Source organism: Primulina huaijiensis, unplaced genomic scaffold (genome assembly GCF_012295235.1).
Source record: "Primulina huaijiensis isolate GDHJ02 unplaced genomic scaffold, ASM1229523v2 scaffold37281, whole genome shotgun sequence".
Taxonomy (NCBI): domain Eukaryota; kingdom Viridiplantae; phylum Streptophyta; class Magnoliopsida; order Lamiales; family Gesneriaceae; genus Primulina; species Primulina huaijiensis.
The window spans coordinates 406546-423925 of record NW_027358705.1 but is presented as its reverse complement, the minus strand read 5'-3'; the positions used below and the strand labels follow the sequence as shown (position 1 = coordinate 423925).

Below are 17380 nucleotides of genomic sequence, written 5' to 3'. Positions count from 1 at the left end.
AGAGAGATTATATATATAGGAGCCGAAAAGAGTGAAAACCTGCACTCATCTTAAAATTAAAGAAAAATTATTTATAATTTTTAAAATTATCTCACCACCGTATGACATATTAAGTCAAACTGCAAGTGGATCGCCCCGATTGAGATAGCTCGTCATCTTCATGGATCCATTACATTTCCTCGACTCGAGGGTTGTCGGAATCAGACACAAGATTAACAATAAAATCGAAAATGTCGGTATTAATTACGGCGGAGGCCNTAATAACTTTGTGCCTTGAACGTGTCGATAGATCGAAGCGACTGGAGGCGGGTGTGTGCAAGTTTATCAAGATTGTTTGCTGTTTTTTCTTCTTTTTCTCTTTATGTAGACACGTCCGTGAGAGAAAATTTAGCTAGGAAGTGCGTAAATTTATATGCATGTATTCGTATGGTATTCAACGTGAAGGAGAGGAGGGCCGGCTGGGTGGGAGACTGAATGTCATGGTCGTTTGGAATTTATTCAATCTAATTACTTATATTACCTATAGAGGTCAGTGTCATATGTGTGCGCGCACGAGCGATGTAACTACAATATTATCTATAGAGATAAGTGTCATATAAGAAAAATTGTAAAAATTGAAAATAATAGATAACGCTCCTGATTTTAATTTCTGATGATCTGTTTCGTGATTATAATGACTCTTCTTTGATTTAATGGATGCTTTGATTTGGTTTGGATTTAAAAAAGTTCAAAAAAATTATTATTATTATTTGCTTATGGTGAATGGACAACCTAAGCCGACCCACAACCCTGTTTACTGGGACTGGATTCCTTGTTCTGATAATGGCCCACCGAAATTATTGATTTTCATTTGGCACCGAAATGGGCCATCTTATTTCTCTGGACTCCCATGAAACAACCTTGAACTGACTCGAAATAAATAATTTGATCATTTCTTTCTTTACCTTTTATAGAGCTTCAATTAATTTTTTTTTTTAAAAAAATTTATGGACGTGAAATTAATTACATTTCTATCATCATACAATCACCAATTTTTGCAACCAAAAAGATATATTAAGCAAAAGTTATATAATTCTTCTGAATTACGTTTTATCATGGTAGTGAATAACATATCTGATATCTTATCAAATACATTATTTTGAATAATGATTGCCCGAAAAAATGATTGTATTGAAGGGTATTTATATTTTTAACCTTCCTGACACATTAATTTTTTTAAAAAAAATGTCATTCGTTTGGTAAAAAAACACATAATGTAACATGTCGCGTTGTGTTATTTTAACAAACAAATGTCATTTTTTTCAAGAATATTTGGAAAAAATGTCGTTTTTCAAAATTTCTCCGGAATAATGGATCCATCTCTGATCCCGAATAATTGGGAAAAAAATAAACTTGAATTTTGAGCATATGGAGATTGGCTCCATTGTAAAAAATAAAACACATGCAATTTTCATGTAATTATATATCCAAAGGCTTTCAAGTCTTTGTTATGTGCTGGCGAATCTGCCAGTTTATCAGATGAAGACTTCCTCACGTGCCACCTGAGATTTTTGGTTGTCTGGCACGTGACTGTCTTTCCTCCCTTTTTTTTTTCTTTTTCTTTTTCCACTTTATCTTTATTTTTTTATAATACTATTAGTAAAATTTGTATAATTTAACCTGAAAATTATAAAAAAAAATATTAAAAATACTTGTCTTGGATCTCAAAGTTTTTTAAACCATTCACTCAATAATTTGTTTTAATTAATTAATTAACCCCTACCGATGTAAGTGTTATTATTGGTATGTCCACTGCATTGTAAACATTGACCAACAGTAATTTTGTCGCATCTCGTTTAAAAAATAAATATTCTTTTTTTCCACACATCATATGAGGAAAATGTGTATAGTTTTTTTGGTGTGATAATTGTTACATAATTTAAAAGATTTGACTAGTAAATACATTCATTATCCATTATAATTTTTGATAAAACGAAAAAAAAAACGATAGAAATTTGTTAAACTGTTGTCCTTATCAAAGTTTTGGATCCTTCTTACGGTTTATGCATAGTTTGTTTCCGAAAGACTTCTATTTTCTTTTTCCAAAAATAAAAACAAATTGTGTTAATGCAAAACTCCAAAAAGATGTGTACATTATCCAAGTGTGCATTTATTATGGGGGGCCAAAATTTTCACGGGAGCACTTTACGCTGTCTCCTTCACGACCACATTGTTTGGGACTTTTGATTTTAGCCACTCAAACTTTTGCAATTTCCAATCTCTTTGTTCTTTTAATTTAATTGTTCCCCCCCTTTTTAGATTAAATAAATAAAAATTATTAATGTAAATATTGAGTTGTGACACTCAGATATATGCATCTTATCATGTGTATGAAAAAGGTTTTGAAATCCTCATGATCAACTTTTAAAAGTGGTCGATATAAATCCTTCTGAAGAATATTTTTCCTTTTTTTATTATTTTTTATTTTTAATCAGTGAGAATATTTTTACTAAACAATAAATTGGCATATGAACTTATATTAATTCAATATTTGTAAAAACCAATGATTTAGAAGTACAAATTAGTTTTTGGCTTCAACATATTGTATATGTAAATCACGTCGAATGAACTATTCACTAAAAAAGTTTTGTAAGATCGAACACGCGTCATTTTTTAAAAAAAATGATTTATTAATTCTTGCAACGTACTTAATTAAATAGTTGGTAAAATCTTTCCATCATAAATGATCAGCGTGAATTAATTTACAATTTTTAGAGTTGAATTTTATTCAAAGTTAATGATTGGTGAATTGCATTTCTTATTTGTCAAAATGGCGAAATCGCATTAAATAAATTATTTAGCATACAAATAAATAAATTATTTAGCATACAAATTAGTGGATAATAGAGAGGTTATTTTAATCTGATATTTATTTATTATTAGTAAACGAGTGACTATATATGCACATAATTCTGTTAATCTCATAATAAAAGAAGGAGGAAAATTATTTGATGGATAAGTAGACTTACAAATTATAGGCTTTATATTAAAATGAGCTAGATAGGTTCAACTCGTCCCCCTACATAAAATAGTGAGCTCACTGGCTGGCAGTTTCCCCACAAACTAAAATGGTGGTCCGACCCATCCTATCTCGCCTAATGTTTGGTTGTGCCATGTTGTTGCAGAAAGGAACAATTCCACACATGATTTATAAGGGTATCTACAAGTCTTATGTTTATTAGATCTTGTGAGGAGAAATTAAACTGAATAGAGCGAATTAGGTTTTTCGAATTCTCTTATTCAAAACCCATGATCAATAATAAGATCGCAGGCATAAAATGAAGTACGATCTTAGATATGATTTTTCTTTAACCTTTCATAAAGTAAAATTTGGAACCAAACATAGCTAGACTTGGCATGAATTTTCTTGGGTGCATTAAAGGAAACAAAAAGTGGTCCGACCATGTGGTATTTGGTTCTGTGGAACCAAAATAAATAAATACTTATGAGGCTGAATCCGCCCCACCCGATGCCCACTCTCAACCACCACGCACCCACCGCCACCCCGAGGCCCCAACTCTCATTGAACAATACCAACTTATACCAACAACGTGGGTTTGCCTTGAAAAAAGTGGTAATTATTTTTTTTTTCTTTTTTACTGAAATTGCTGTCAACAAACAAATATACCAAACGTTAGGTATTCCTTTTGATACGGTCACCCGCCATTGCCAACAACGACACCACAAACTTTTCCTATTATTATTATTTTACTCGTTTTCTTCAATATTGATAATAATTTCGACATAAATAATGCACATCGTACGATAATATTGACCTTCGATTTAATGCTCTCATTTAATTTTATGATGAATGAATATAATAAAATATAAATACACCGGCGAATGCATTATTAAAAATAAAATATATCCAATCCATTCTTAGTAAATTAATAATTTTTATTTGGATAAATTTTTGGAGATCTCAAAATAATTATTTTTATATTATATTATTTAATAATTATTTTTATATTATATTATTTAATATTTATCTATTAAAAACGGGATTTTGATGATAAAAACCTTGATATTCCAAATGTATAGTATTCGTATCTCTTAGATTTTCAATTTAGTTGGCACTCTGATTTTTTTGACTGAAAAAATAAATCAGATATTTATATAAATATTGCATTGTTTTTAAATATCACATTTATTAATGGTCAAACTACTTAATCTTAAAATATCTGATTACATGAATAAGTTTATTCGTTAATAAAATATCTATCAATTCATTTTTTTCAATCACAAATAAAATTTTGAAGTTAAAAAAGTCTATCCTAGTAAATATATTAGCTCTATTCCATATCCAACATATATATATATTTTTGAGTAAGTATATTGTGTGAAGATTTCATATATCAATTTTTGTGAGACGGATCTACCTGATTTATATTTAAAATGAAAAGTAATATTTTTAGCATAAAAATTAAAAAAAATTATTAATTGGATCGGATAGAAGACATGTCTCACAAAATTGAATTGTGAGACCATTTTATATGAGTTTTTGTGTATATTTTAAATATATTTTGTGAGATGGTTTCACATAATTATATATGAGATGTTCGACCCGATCTAATAAGATATCTAACTCACAAAATTATTTCGAGAGACGGTTTTAGGGAGTTTTTGTGTTGTAATAAATATACAAAACATTTAATATTGTTTTTTGAAATTAGTTAAAATAATCGGGGAGAGTGGCATTTTCAAAGTTAAAAGATCATTTTCAGAACATAAACTAATCGCCTAATTTTAGGAAACTATTTACGTAACCTCATATCGTCGGAGATTCCAAACGTGGATCTGGAAGCAATATTGTCGGTGGGAAAAAAAACTTGCAAACTAATAACAATCAATTATGGACTCCTACTCCCTACTTCTGGGATCCAATAATTAGGATTTTACATTTTCATTTTGCCAATACTTCGTTAATGTTAGGTTATAAATCTATAGTAGATCTTTTGTGAGACGGTCTTACGAATATTTACCTGTGAGACGGGTCAATCCTAACGATATTCACAATAAAAAGTAATACTCTTAACATAAAAAGTAATACTTTTTCATGGATGACCCAAATAAGATATCCGTCTCACAAAATACGACCCGTGAGACTGTCTTACACAAATTTTTGCCATGAATCTAATAAATGATTATCTCAAAAGATTTGTCTATTTAATTAAATGATATAACTTTTTTAAGTTTATAAATTATTCTTTATTAGTTTTAAAATTCGATTTGAAACATTTGTAAGAGCTACGTCTGAGGTGTATCATCCCAATGATATAGTGAAATTTTGACACTTGGATTAATCTATAATAAATTCTCATTGCGAGTACTTTTAAACATAAATAATATAGGCTCTATTTGGACGGATAATTTTAAAATGTTTTTAGTTTTTCATAAGTGAACAAATGTTCAACATTTTGGTAAATTATTTTTTAAAATGTGATTTTATTAAAAGAGAGTTTAGAAAAAATAAGTGCGGGTCGAAATACTGGTCAAAAGACTCAAAACCGGGTGATTATTTTTGAAATTATATCTAATCGTACTTTAAATGAGGATAAGGAAAAAAAAAACAATAAAAAAAAAAGAAAAAGAAAAAACCTTTCAATCGCAAACCAAAAAAAAAAAATTTATAATTAAAAGATTTTACAGAATAATTGTTTAAATATATTCTTAATTATTTTTAGTTATAAATATATTTTATAGAATATTTGTTCAAATACATGTTTAAGTCTTAAAAAAATTTAAATTTTTTTATAAATTTTATTTTTAAAAAAACCATTATGAAAATATTTTATAAGAACTTTTTCAAACACCCATAATAATATTAAATGAGAAATAAAATGCAATTTATTGAATTAACAGGAAAATTAGAAACAAAGATATTATATATAAATAAATCAAAAAGATAGCAGTAAAATGGTAGAAAAATATAATAAAAAAATAATACAGAATAATTACACACCTGCTCGCATCTCAGTCACTCTTAAAGGAGTGTATTAAACAATTACATGCACGTCATACGTATAGATAGAGAGAGCTCACCACTGATGGAGTTATAGCTGGAACAACCAGCAAAGTAACAAGAAAAATCTCTTGTTTTTAGATCTGCTTGGCCATGCCCATCAATTCGATCTTTATTTTTTGTTTCTGGGTATTCATTGTCGGTGCCAGTTTTCCGTTTTTTTAACTTGGTTTCGCACAGCATTGCCTCTGTAATCCAGCATTTTAGTTGTTTTAATCTTTTCTCAGGTTTAAACTTGAAGTGGGCACATGGAATTTGGGTGCATTTGTGTGTTTTGAATTGAATGGTGGTTTTCTGGGAATGCACGCCGGAGCTCCGGCTGGTTTGGGGTTGGGCTAGGAAAGATATGATGTATGAATGAAGGTAAATTAGCAAAAATGTTCAAGTCGGCGCGATGGAGGAGCGACAAGAACAAATTGAAAGCTGTTTTCAAGTTGCAGTTTCACGCAGCTCAGGTATAATGTTCATTTGAGTTTTCTGATTTAAAATTTTTTTTTCTTGGTTTGGGGAAGAAATCCGTTTCAAGATTGAATTCTTGCTGTATAAGCATTGTTGTGTTTCGATCCATTCGTCAATATTCCAATTTTTTTAATCTGTTTTTCATTCTTGGAAGAAAGTGTTTGCATCTACTATGTAAATTTATTTCAGATTAAGGAATCATGTTTGCATTGTTGTTTATTAACTACTCCTTTGCATCGTTTTCTTGGAAAAAAAAGAAACATTATTCAATTTTTGTAAGAAAATGATGTTAATCTTGGTGATCTATATGATTTACCTATTGAATCTTTAGTTGACGAAGGTGGTAGGGGATGAATTGATGGTATCTCTTATTCCTGCTGATACTGGAAAGCCAACAGCGAAATCCGATAAGGCTGTAGCTCGCGATGGAAGGTGTTTATGGGAGAATCCTGTGTATGAAACTGTGAAGTTTAATCGGGAGCCGAAATCAGGGAAGATTCATGAGAGGAAATACAATTTTGTTGTCGGAATGGTAAGAGACGCCCTGAAGTTTAGCTCTACTTTACTGCCAAGTGAATAGTTTGTGTGAATACTGAATAGTTCTTTTCTTGGTGTGCCATAGGGGCCGCCTAAAGCTGGACGTATTGGAGAAGCCTCCATTGATTTTTCGAGTTATGCTGAGGCTAATAAGGTCACATTGGTGTCGCTTCCCCTTGAGAATTCACATTCGGAAGCCATATTGCACGTAGGTCTCTTATCCGTTCTATGCGAGGAACGAACTAGGATCCTGGAGAGCAGTACCTACGTAAAACGAATAATAGTTTCCATGTTTAGATTACTAAAATGTGTCTACTTTTTAGTTGGTATCATGCATGGAAATGTTCCACAAATCGATGACGATAAAGTACTCGTGATCAATGGATTTCTGAATAATTTTTACATTGTATTTTTGGAAGGATTATCATTTGAATTAATGTGTCTCCACAGGTGTCGATTCAGAGGATACAGGAGTCTATCGATCAAAGGTGCTAATAAGAATCGATTGCATCTTCATCTTCATCTCCATCTACCATTTGAACGTCCATTGCCACTAGGATGATCGATTTAACTTGTTCACTCTTTGCAGAGATCTTGAAGAAATAGAGAATGTGAAAATGAATTCAAAAGATCACAGCTTGAGGGCACAATTTCTCAATAACGACATAGATGAAACCACAAAAGACAATTCGTTTGAGGTTGAGATAATCCCTTGTTTTTGAGCTAATGGCTCTTTCTTATTTACTATGTTCACCTGTCTGTGTGTTATATTGAATGTGGGCGAATAGTTCTAAAAGTTCTTCACTAACAGGACGCACGGTTCAACCAAGATAATACACAAATTTCTGAACCAAAAAGGAATGGTCGAACATCTAGTGAATCTGATGTTACGTTATCAAGTTCTGTAAGCAGCTCAGGAATTGACACGCCTTGGGAACCCCAGATAAAAAATCATAGTATTCATTGCGGGAATGATGAATCTCAAGGAGCCAAATGCGATGGAATGAAAGGTATTTATGAAGAGCATCATAGATCTCAATGGGACTGGATTGAAAATTCAGCCCTTGAAGCAAGTACAGACGACTCTTCCAGCACTCCACGAGAGACCTCTCTACGTCAGCATTCTGAATCATCGTCAGATGTGGTCAAAAATCTTCAATCCAATGTTGCTGCTCTATCCAGACAAGCCGAGATGTCTGAGTTAGAATTGCAGGCTCTTCGGAAACAGATAGTGAAAGAGAGTAAACGAGGGCAGGACCTCTCACTGGAGATTGTTGTCTTGAAAGAGGAGAATAGTGCTTTAAAGGAAGAATGTAAAAGGCTTGAAGGTTTTCAGAGACAATACCATTTGAATTTTGAGGGAGAAGATTCTCGGATACTTGTTAAAGAGCTCCGGCAAGAACTAAATCACACAAAAGAATTCAATGACAACCTTCGAATTCAACTTCAGAAGACACAAGAATCTAACGCGGAGTTAATTCTTGCGGTGCAAGATCTGGACGAGATGTTGGAAAATAAAAATCAAGAAATATCTAGCCTCTCCAACAGATATTTGGCATTAATTGACACCAATAAAAAGTCCTGCGAGGTGGACCATGTGATTGAAACGGATGATGAGGAACAGAAGGCACTAGAGGAGCTCGTGAATGACCACAGTGGGTCGAAGGAAGCCTATCTTCTTGAACAGCAGATGGTGGATTTACGTGGCGAAATAGAAATCTTCAGGAGGGACAAAGATGAATTAGAGTTGCAAATGGAGCAGCTTGCCCTCGATTACGAGATTTTGAAACAGGAAAATCATGAAATGTCATATAGGCTAGAACAGAACCAGATTCAAGAACAACTCAAAATTCAGTATGAATGTTCATCCTCTTATGCTACCGCACATGAACTTGAATCCCAGATAGAAAATTTGGAAAATGATCTTAAAGTAAGATCTAAAGAATTTACTGGTTCATTGGTCACGATAAGTGAACTTGAATCTCATGCCAAGGGCTTAGAGGAGGAGCTCAAAAAGCAGGCACGGGGATTTGAAGCTGATGTTGAAGCTCTTATGTGCTCCAAAGTTGAGCAAGAACAAAGAGCAATAAGAGCCGAGGAAACATTGAGAAAAACACGGTGGCAAAATGCAAACACCGCAGAGAGACTTCAGGACGAATTTAGAAGGCTTTCTGTGCAGATGGCATCTACATTTGAAGCCAATGAGAAAATGGCAATCAAAGCTCTCGCTGAAGCAAACGAGCTGCGTTTTGAGAAAATACGTCTTGATGAAATGCTTGCAAATGCTTCTGAAGAACACGAATCGATCAAGGATCATTATGAGGCCAGATTGGATCAGCTTTCAAGCAACATGGCATTAATGGAACAACAGAAAACTCAAGCTAAAGAAACTGAGAGGCTCCTCTCGGAGGAAATTTTAACGATTAAAGAGGAGTTGGAACAATTGAGAAAATCAACTAATGAAATGGAGTTCCTAATGGAGCGAGGGAATAATGAAAGAGCTGAACTGGAAATCTCTGTCACATTGGTAAAGAATGAAGCCGAAGTGTTGCAAAAGGAACTAAACAAAATGAGATGTTTTTTGGAACAAAAAGAATTGATAGCTGAAAATTTGCAGTCAGAGCTCGACACTCTTCAGTCTCAGTACAACGTGTTGACACATAATTTATCTGATGATAAGTTAAAAAATGAGAAATTGAAAGAGCAAGTTCTGCAGTTACAAAATGATCTAAGGGAGAGGGAAGATGCGCTCAAGAGCATGGAGAAGAAGACGAAGGATATCGATGGTAGAGGAAATAAATCCACACGTCTCCCTCGTGGAAACAAAGTCGTTGCAAATCTTAAGGAGCGAATAAAGTTGATTGAGGTAAACCTATGTTATAGAACAATATGGAGTTCACCATCTTTAATATGCTTTAATGCTACTTTAGAATTTCTAATACCATCTCTATGGTGAAAGGGCCAAATTGTGTTAAAAGAAACGGCTCTAGAAACATTGAGTAACTCGTTCTTAGAGAGGGAAGAAGAACTTCAAAACGAAATTCGGGAGTTAGAAGAGAGACTGGAAGTGCTCGACCAAAGCAGCGCTCTTCTTTTTGAAAATGCTGTTGAAAAGGTTTGTAATTTAGCCGTTTGCAGCTTTCATAAGAAATTTGTTGGAAATTGTGACACGAGCTGTCTCCTGTGAAGCAGATGGTCGCGCCAGAGGCAAATGGGGCTGGAAATTGTACATCAAACCAAGAATCGACCAAAAGTGATGAACAATTGAGCAAAATGTTCAATACGTCCCCCATAAACGATTCTGCAATGTCATCAACTAACTGGTATGACTACAAATCTAACTCAAGCTACCTAAAAAATATAGATACATTTGTATCGAACATCCGTAATTATTTTCTTTGATTGACTGTATAAATTAGACTTGAACTTTGAATAAAGCGGAGCTCAGTTTATAAGCTAGAATGTAATAGAACGAGCTCTGACTTTTAGTCTATCCGAGTTCAAGATTGAATACAAAAATGACTTGACCTTTTCAATGCATTTGCCACTGCAGGAAAGATCCAAATTTATCCAAGACGGTGCTAAAGGATTCCACGAGTACCATGGGAGATGTGGACGAAAAGAGAAACGAAATGGCATCACTAAAGGAGAAGAACAATTTAATGGAAGAAGAGTTGAAGGAAATGCAGGGCAGATATTCAGAAATAAGCCTAAAGTTTGCAGAGGTAGAAGGTGAAAGACAGCAGCTTGTTATGAGATTACGCAACCTTAAGAATGCAAAGAAGAGGCCATAACAGGTGCATTAGTAGTCTGTGTTCTGTGTGTATAGGTAAATTAACCAGGTTTTGAAGGTGCATTTTGCGGAGTAATATCTTTTGTAAATTGCAAAATATGGTTTCTTCATTCATACTATTTCTTAATTTTTTCAGTTGTTGAACGTAAAATAATACACAAGTAAAGTGATCATTTCATCATGTACACTGTATATGCCTATGCACGTCTTTCTTTTTTTTTTTGGTCCTTTCTTTTATGCAATGTAATAATCTGTTTGGGATTATGTATAGAAACGAGTAAAGTCTGTGTTTTATATTAACCAGCAAGTTCGAGTAATGCATGCCTTTTGTCTTTTTGATTATATTAACCAGCAAGTTCGAGTAGTGCATGCCTTTTGTCTTTTATTTATAGTCACATCAAACGTGAGAGAGAATACAAATAAAAAGGAAAAATTTACCATGACATCAAAAACGATTTTGATACTTTAATCAGTAGTGGATATATATGTATGTAAACAAAGAAATTCACATAAAAGACATTTCTGTTTTCGGAAGAGCGGGTTTCTATTCTATTTATGGGGTTTTAGATGAATTTTTAATGTATAAAATTAGGTCTTTTGGCCATTATTAGAAGTTATTATTCATAATTTTTTGGTATATAAAAACTGAATTTGATCGCATTTTTTATATATTGAACTAATTTTCCGCCGATTTTTCAAGCCGCTCAGAATTTGATCCCCATTCAGTTCGAAATTAACAAAGTAAAAGCCTTGCTCAACTTATTCACACACATCGGAATGTGTCCAAGTTATTCTTATATCAGTTATTCAATATCTTGTACAATATATTTCAAATTTGGGTCTTGATTTTGATATTCAATTATAATAAATCTTAGCTAAAAAAACACTAATGTTTCCTATATGCTATAAATGTTTTGCTACTACTTTGTTTTAAAAAGTACTATTTTATTTTTATTTTTTAAAAAAAAACAAGGTCAACTTGCTTCGCCCAATTCAAGCACATTATATCATTTTGTTATTTTTAATTAAAATTAATAAACACCCTTTTAATTTTAATTACTTGGGCAATATCATATCGGGGAAAAATGAAATGAATTAGGATATATCATTTACACACTGCTTTATCGAACGGGTGGGGTCATCAAGAAATGGTGTGGAAAGAATGAAAGAAAGATCCCAAATATATTTATATTATTATGATGAAATAAAAGCAAATTTATTTATTTAATTAATTTGGGCAGGTATGCTGGCAATAACACAAAGGTGGGAATCCAGGGGTATCTTGACAGTACCCCTGTGGATTGAAGTGTTCCCATTTCTTATAACACGCATACTTGCATTCATATTCGTCTCGATCCCGGCATATCCCCAAACCATCCACGCAAATCCCATTCGTCCTCAAACCGGGACTCGGGATCGGACTCGATGCATCAGCAACCCCTGAATCAAATCCAAATCACCCCATTAGATTCATATATATAATATATTAATAAAAAGATTTATTCGACCATACACTTAGGATCGAGTCAAATTAGAGATCATAAATATCACCTGAGGCCAAAATGAGGGCAAAAGCAACAAAGAAGGCTATGGTGAGCCTGGCCATTGGCTTAATTTTTATGATTCAAAAATACTGATCTCTGAATAGTATATCTGAATGGGACTACTCCCACACATATATATAACAGCATAACTCGATATCTTTTTATTTAAAGAACCAAATCTTTAAGACTAAATAGAAGATTGTGCTAATCGTAATTAACCTAGTAAAATAATAATCGAGGGATTTGTTAATTATTAAAATTTACCTTTGGAGATAATGTTAATCACCTACTATAGTCATGATATTGTACAGATCACCATTCCTTTTAAGTAAAACTTCTTGAGTTGTATTTTAAAAATAATTAAATTAACGTAAAAACGTGTACAGGATTCTTCTCTCCAGAAAGTAGAAATATTGTATTTTTTCCAAAGAATGATTTGTTTTTAACAAAAATAAAAGTTTGATAATTTACAACTTATGTTTCAATAATTTATAGAGATATCAAAACGCGCTAATAGGGTGGACCGGTACAAGACCCGTCGCAGCCCGTCATTATTAACGACAAGCTGGCACGGCCCGACATCTCTAGCCCAATTTGACAACTCTACTCTATTTGTACGATCACCAACTATCCGGATATCATTTTATTATTATTACAAAATCTTTCTCAAGTTCTTTCAGGGCGGACCTAGATGTGGAATAGTGGCTGATTTAGTTTCATATTAAAAATCAACTTGTCGCCACAAATTTTTATTTTTATTTTTTTAAAAGACAATGATACACAAAGTTAATCTTGTTAAAAAAAGTACACAAAGTTTTGAGATTTCTGGACAAAATGAAACATACTCATCAACTGAAGGCTTTCCAGAGCACATCCAAATCAACATTGCCTCCTGAGAGTATAAGGCCTATGGTTCCGCAGTCTCTCCATTTAGGATTGTTCTTGAAATTGTGGGATAGAACAGCTGCCAAGACAATGGCTCCGCTTGGCTCCACCGTGACCTTCAGAATTTCGTAACAAAGTTTCATTGCTTCTATTATCTCCTTGTCCTCGACTATGATGATGTCGTCCACCAAATCTCGAACAACAGGCCTTAAATGCAAATCACAAGACATACAGATTTTTCAGCTTTTTTAGGCATGATATTAACTGCTATAAATCACTTTCTTCAAAAGTTCCAATTCTTAGAAGTCGGAAACAATAGCTTTGTACTTCAATACATTTACATTCTCTCGCAGGTAGGATATAGACCAGAGAATATATGCCTGAGTTTGATATGAAACACGTACATGTGGATTCTGGTTACGTACGTGGTGAGATAAGTTGACAAATAATCACTCAGGACCATTTTATGAAATATAATGAGATCGTGAAGTGCATTCTCTGATCATACTTCCACATTAGATACCACTTACTTTTCCCTGAAGTCAAGCTATGGGGAAGTAATCCAACAATAGTTTTAACACTAGCTATTATACCATGTAAGATCTCCAAGAAAAGCTCGAAGACCATCAGCTATGGTCTTGGTTTCGGGTAAAGTTACAATTCTACCAGCTTCCTTGGATCGAGCAGCATCATCTGCACCCCTCGGTTCAGCAGCCAATATCCGGATTGCAGGATTAATGGACTTGGCAGCGATTGCCACCCCTGAAATCAAACCGCCCCCTACAATTCAAGGCAAAAATGTATAAACTTTTAAAAGACCATGTAACATTCTGGAAGGAATGGCTCGTGGAGAGAGTTAACGCACCACTAACTGGAACTATTATGGTGTCAAGTTGAGGAACTTGTTCCAAGAACTCCAGAGATACAGTTCCCTGTCCACTGAAAGCAAGTCATTCCATTAAGTCAAAGTAAGTATTTTTGTGGATGTTTTTAACTTCTCATTTATTTCCTAGGATGCTAGGCCCAGTAATGGATAACACAGGCATCCTTCTGTATAATTCTTCTTTTGGTTGGAAGAGTATGACAATAAACTACGTTGAATCAAAAAAGGTGTAGCATTTGGTTGGAAAGTTGAATGCAATTAAATACGTAACTTCAAAGCTCGTGCTTGATCTAAATCTTGTTATCTCATAACTTAACAAACATTTTGAATGTGAGAGGAGAGACAAGGGCATGGAACAGTATCTCAAGCAGAATAACAAGTCTTAAAACATTTGTTGCAGACAATCATTAATATTGTTTCTAAAAAAACGCGTTGTTCATGGACAATCGTTTTGATTGGTAGCAGATAAGTGGCACTCAAAATTACGCACATAACCTGATGCACAACAAAGAACAAGTCTATGTTGCATACAAAAACTAATAATTTTTTATTGAATAAAAAGACATAATACTCCAGGATATCTACCTCATGATACGCCCGTCATTATATGGATGAATGAGAACAGCCCCGGAATCTTGCATAACCTTGGAGGCAACATTCTCCCGAGATGTAACAGCTGCCTCACTCCAAACAATCTGACCACCATAACGCATCACATTCTCAACTTTACATCTTGGAGCGTTTTTCGGAATCACTATATGTGCAGCTATTCCTCGCAGTTTTGCAGCCAAAGAAAGTGCTGCAGCATGATTACCGCTATATTCCAGACAGTTCAGCATTAGGATCAGTATATAGAGGAATTAAATGATAAAATTTTCGTGAACTTAGAATTAACCTGCTATGTGTTACGACACCTTTAGCTGCTTCATCGTCTGTAAGTGAAAATACAGCATTGCATGCACCTCGGAATTTAAAAGCTCCTCTAGTGTGACAAGGAAAGAACAAACAATTAACTTGAAAATAAAAATCATTAAAAATGTCAGCATGTGAGTAATAGGACTGTATAATGATAAGATGTATAACATAATCTAAATTTGATCACTAATCCGTATTCGAATCCTTACCCTTTCTGAAACAATTCACATTTAAAGTAAAGTTTTCTTCCAGAGATAGAATTTAGAGTCTCCGAGGACAAGACTGGAGTTTTGTATGCGTATGGGCTGATGCGTTCCTGTGCTTCCCTTATTGAAGTTATGTCAGCAGCATATTTAGCACCAGAAACTTTGGATTTCGCTTCCATCTGCTACCATTCATGAGACAGTTTTGTTCATCCAACTTGAGATATATTAAATTCATTCAAGTAACCCAAATGCATTTCATCTAAACTTTTAAAAACAGATAATGGGTTTTCAGAACGGGTAAGATTAGAAACCCATGGGAGGGCAGAGAGGTAACTATCACTCTTTCCAATCGAAACAAGGAAAAATCAACGGATAACTCAAAGACTCCCAGCAGAAACTTAGTAACATTAGCCAAACAAACAACAAACCAAAATGGAGCACTTACAGTACAGACGTCTGGTTAACAAGACAACTCCGCAAAGCTCACTTCCGTACGTAGGTGCATTCAAGAATTGATGGCGTTGATTGCCAAATATAATTATCAGCTTTGGTTCTTGAAATAAGGGTTCCCCGGCAGGACCCGTATCTCCGAGTTCGAGTCCAGCCAATTATGCTCCGCCTGGAGCCGTTGAAATTATCAATAACATAGGGGCTAAACAATAATTATATCTTTGTACTTTGACTTATTTGCAATTTTGTATCTCAAGTTTTGCATTGTGCTAATTATATTCTCAAATTTTAGACCGTGTCTTGTTTTCGTCTCTATCGTTCAACTAGTTGACGGTCATCAGCACACGTGAATCCATTTTTTGCTCCAAATAAAACTACTAGAATACATAATAGTTGAGACGAAATTGTTATCCAAATTGCTAATAATAAAAATATAGAAGTAGGGAACGAAAATAATCTGACAGAGCGGTATTTTCAGGAGCCATCTTTATCTAATTATACTCAATATATCTTAATTATTGTAAATGCAATTAAAAAATCCATAAATTAACACAATATTCTTGATTTTATTTATATACTCATTGCAATGAAAAAAATCCATAAATTAAATGTGTTTTTTCCCTTCTTTTGATTTAGTTTTGAATCAACGTTTGCCGAAATTTTATGGCTAAAATTGGTAAGATAAAATTCTTTCTTGTGTTTGATGTATTCAGAGTATACCATCTTCTGATGTAACATAGACTAACCCCTCTTCTATTTAATTTTGTATGCATATAGCAAATCAAGCAACTCCTCTATTGGAAACTAAAGAAATTGAGTTTGGGCTCGAATGTGGATTATCTAGATTTGATTCCTATATTTTTCAACCATTTGTATATATAAATCGGACTTGATGTTTTATGACAATTATTTTTCATTTAAAAACATGTGTAGTCATTTATTTAGTGAGACTGTCTCACAAGATAAATACTCTAGTTTATTGTTTGATAATGTATCAAACAAACCGTTATTATCACCGGTTAAATGGTAAAAATAAGCATTTGATCAATCATGGTAAAATAACTGATATACCATTTTGATCTAAAATTAGATCTATAACGTACTATATTTTGCATAACAACGATATGTTTAAAAAAATATGTAACTGAGCAAAATAAAATAACTAATATACCATTTTGATGCAAATTTAATTTTGTGATGCAGTAGAAGTTTGCATCTTGATGTTACGATAAAATCATAAATTCCAATATTAAATAATCAACGTTTCATTTTGCATATCTATAACTACCTAAAAAATTGTTGTGTCCGATGGCCATTAACAAGATTTATGTTACGATTCTTGTATCAGCTTTTTGTTGGCCATCGTCTCTACTTTTTTTATTTGATTGATCGCTTAATTATGTATCTCATATCAAAGATTTTATCAGCGAACGAAAATTCTGAAAAACACTACAAAAGATAACAAAAAATTTAAATTCAAATCACGAGAAAAAGTTTATCTTAGTTGACCATGAATACAGAACGATTATCTGGTAGCAGAGCCACTCAATCAGTCATGGTAAAAGCCAGACATGATACATTTTTGCTCTCCGACAGTTCATCGAAAGAAAACACATAATTGAGACAAAAAATATAATAAATTAGATT

General features: G+C 33.3%; 2 protein-coding genes across 9 annotated transcripts; one reads left to right on the top strand and one right to left on the bottom strand.

The window, feature by feature from the left end:
* The first annotated feature begins 6069 nt into the window (after positions 1–6069).
* LOC140968490 (uncharacterized) lies at positions 6070–11031 on the top strand. 6 transcript variants are annotated; one of them, XM_073429470.1, is made up of 10 exons: positions 6070–6115; positions 6289–6516; positions 6852–7052; positions 7143–7265; positions 7508–7545; positions 7647–7761; positions 7869–9923; positions 10017–10172; positions 10250–10380; positions 10611–11031. In XM_073429470.1, the coding sequence occupies exons 2-10, from the start codon at positions 6415–6417 to the stop codon at positions 10849–10851; spliced, it is 3162 nt and encodes a 1053-aa protein (XP_073285571.1). In that variant the 5' UTR covers positions 6070–6115; positions 6289–6414; the 3' UTR covers positions 10852–11031. The 6 variants fall into 6 exon arrangements, with proteins under 6 accessions (XP_073285571.1, XP_073285570.1, XP_073285573.1 ...); XM_073429469.1 differs by having other exon boundaries at positions 6070–6199; XM_073429472.1 differs by having other exon boundaries at positions 6073–6516; positions 6861–7052.
* A 987-nt stretch (positions 11032–12018) lies between these two features.
* Positions 12019–15964, bottom strand: LOC140968437 (serine racemase). 3 transcript variants are annotated; one of them, XR_012173776.1, is made up of 8 exons: positions 15725–15951; positions 15287–15462; positions 15058–15144; positions 14748–14978; positions 14145–14218; positions 13873–14059; positions 12402–13486; positions 12019–12290 (listed from the first exon to the last, which is right to left on the bottom strand). XR_012173776.1 is itself a non-coding variant. In XM_073429381.1 (8 exons), the coding sequence occupies exons 2-7, from the start codon at positions 15460–15462 to the stop codon at positions 13243–13245; spliced, it is 999 nt and encodes a 332-aa protein (XP_073285482.1). In that variant the 5' UTR covers positions 15729–15964; the 3' UTR covers positions 12019–12290; positions 13240–13242. The 3 variants fall into 3 exon arrangements, 2 of the variants coding, with proteins under 2 accessions (XP_073285482.1, XP_073285480.1); XM_073429381.1 differs by having other exon boundaries at positions 13240–13486; positions 15729–15964; XM_073429379.1 differs by having other exon boundaries at positions 13240–13486; positions 15725–15950.
* Between the last annotated feature and the right edge of the window lie 1416 nt (positions 15965–17380).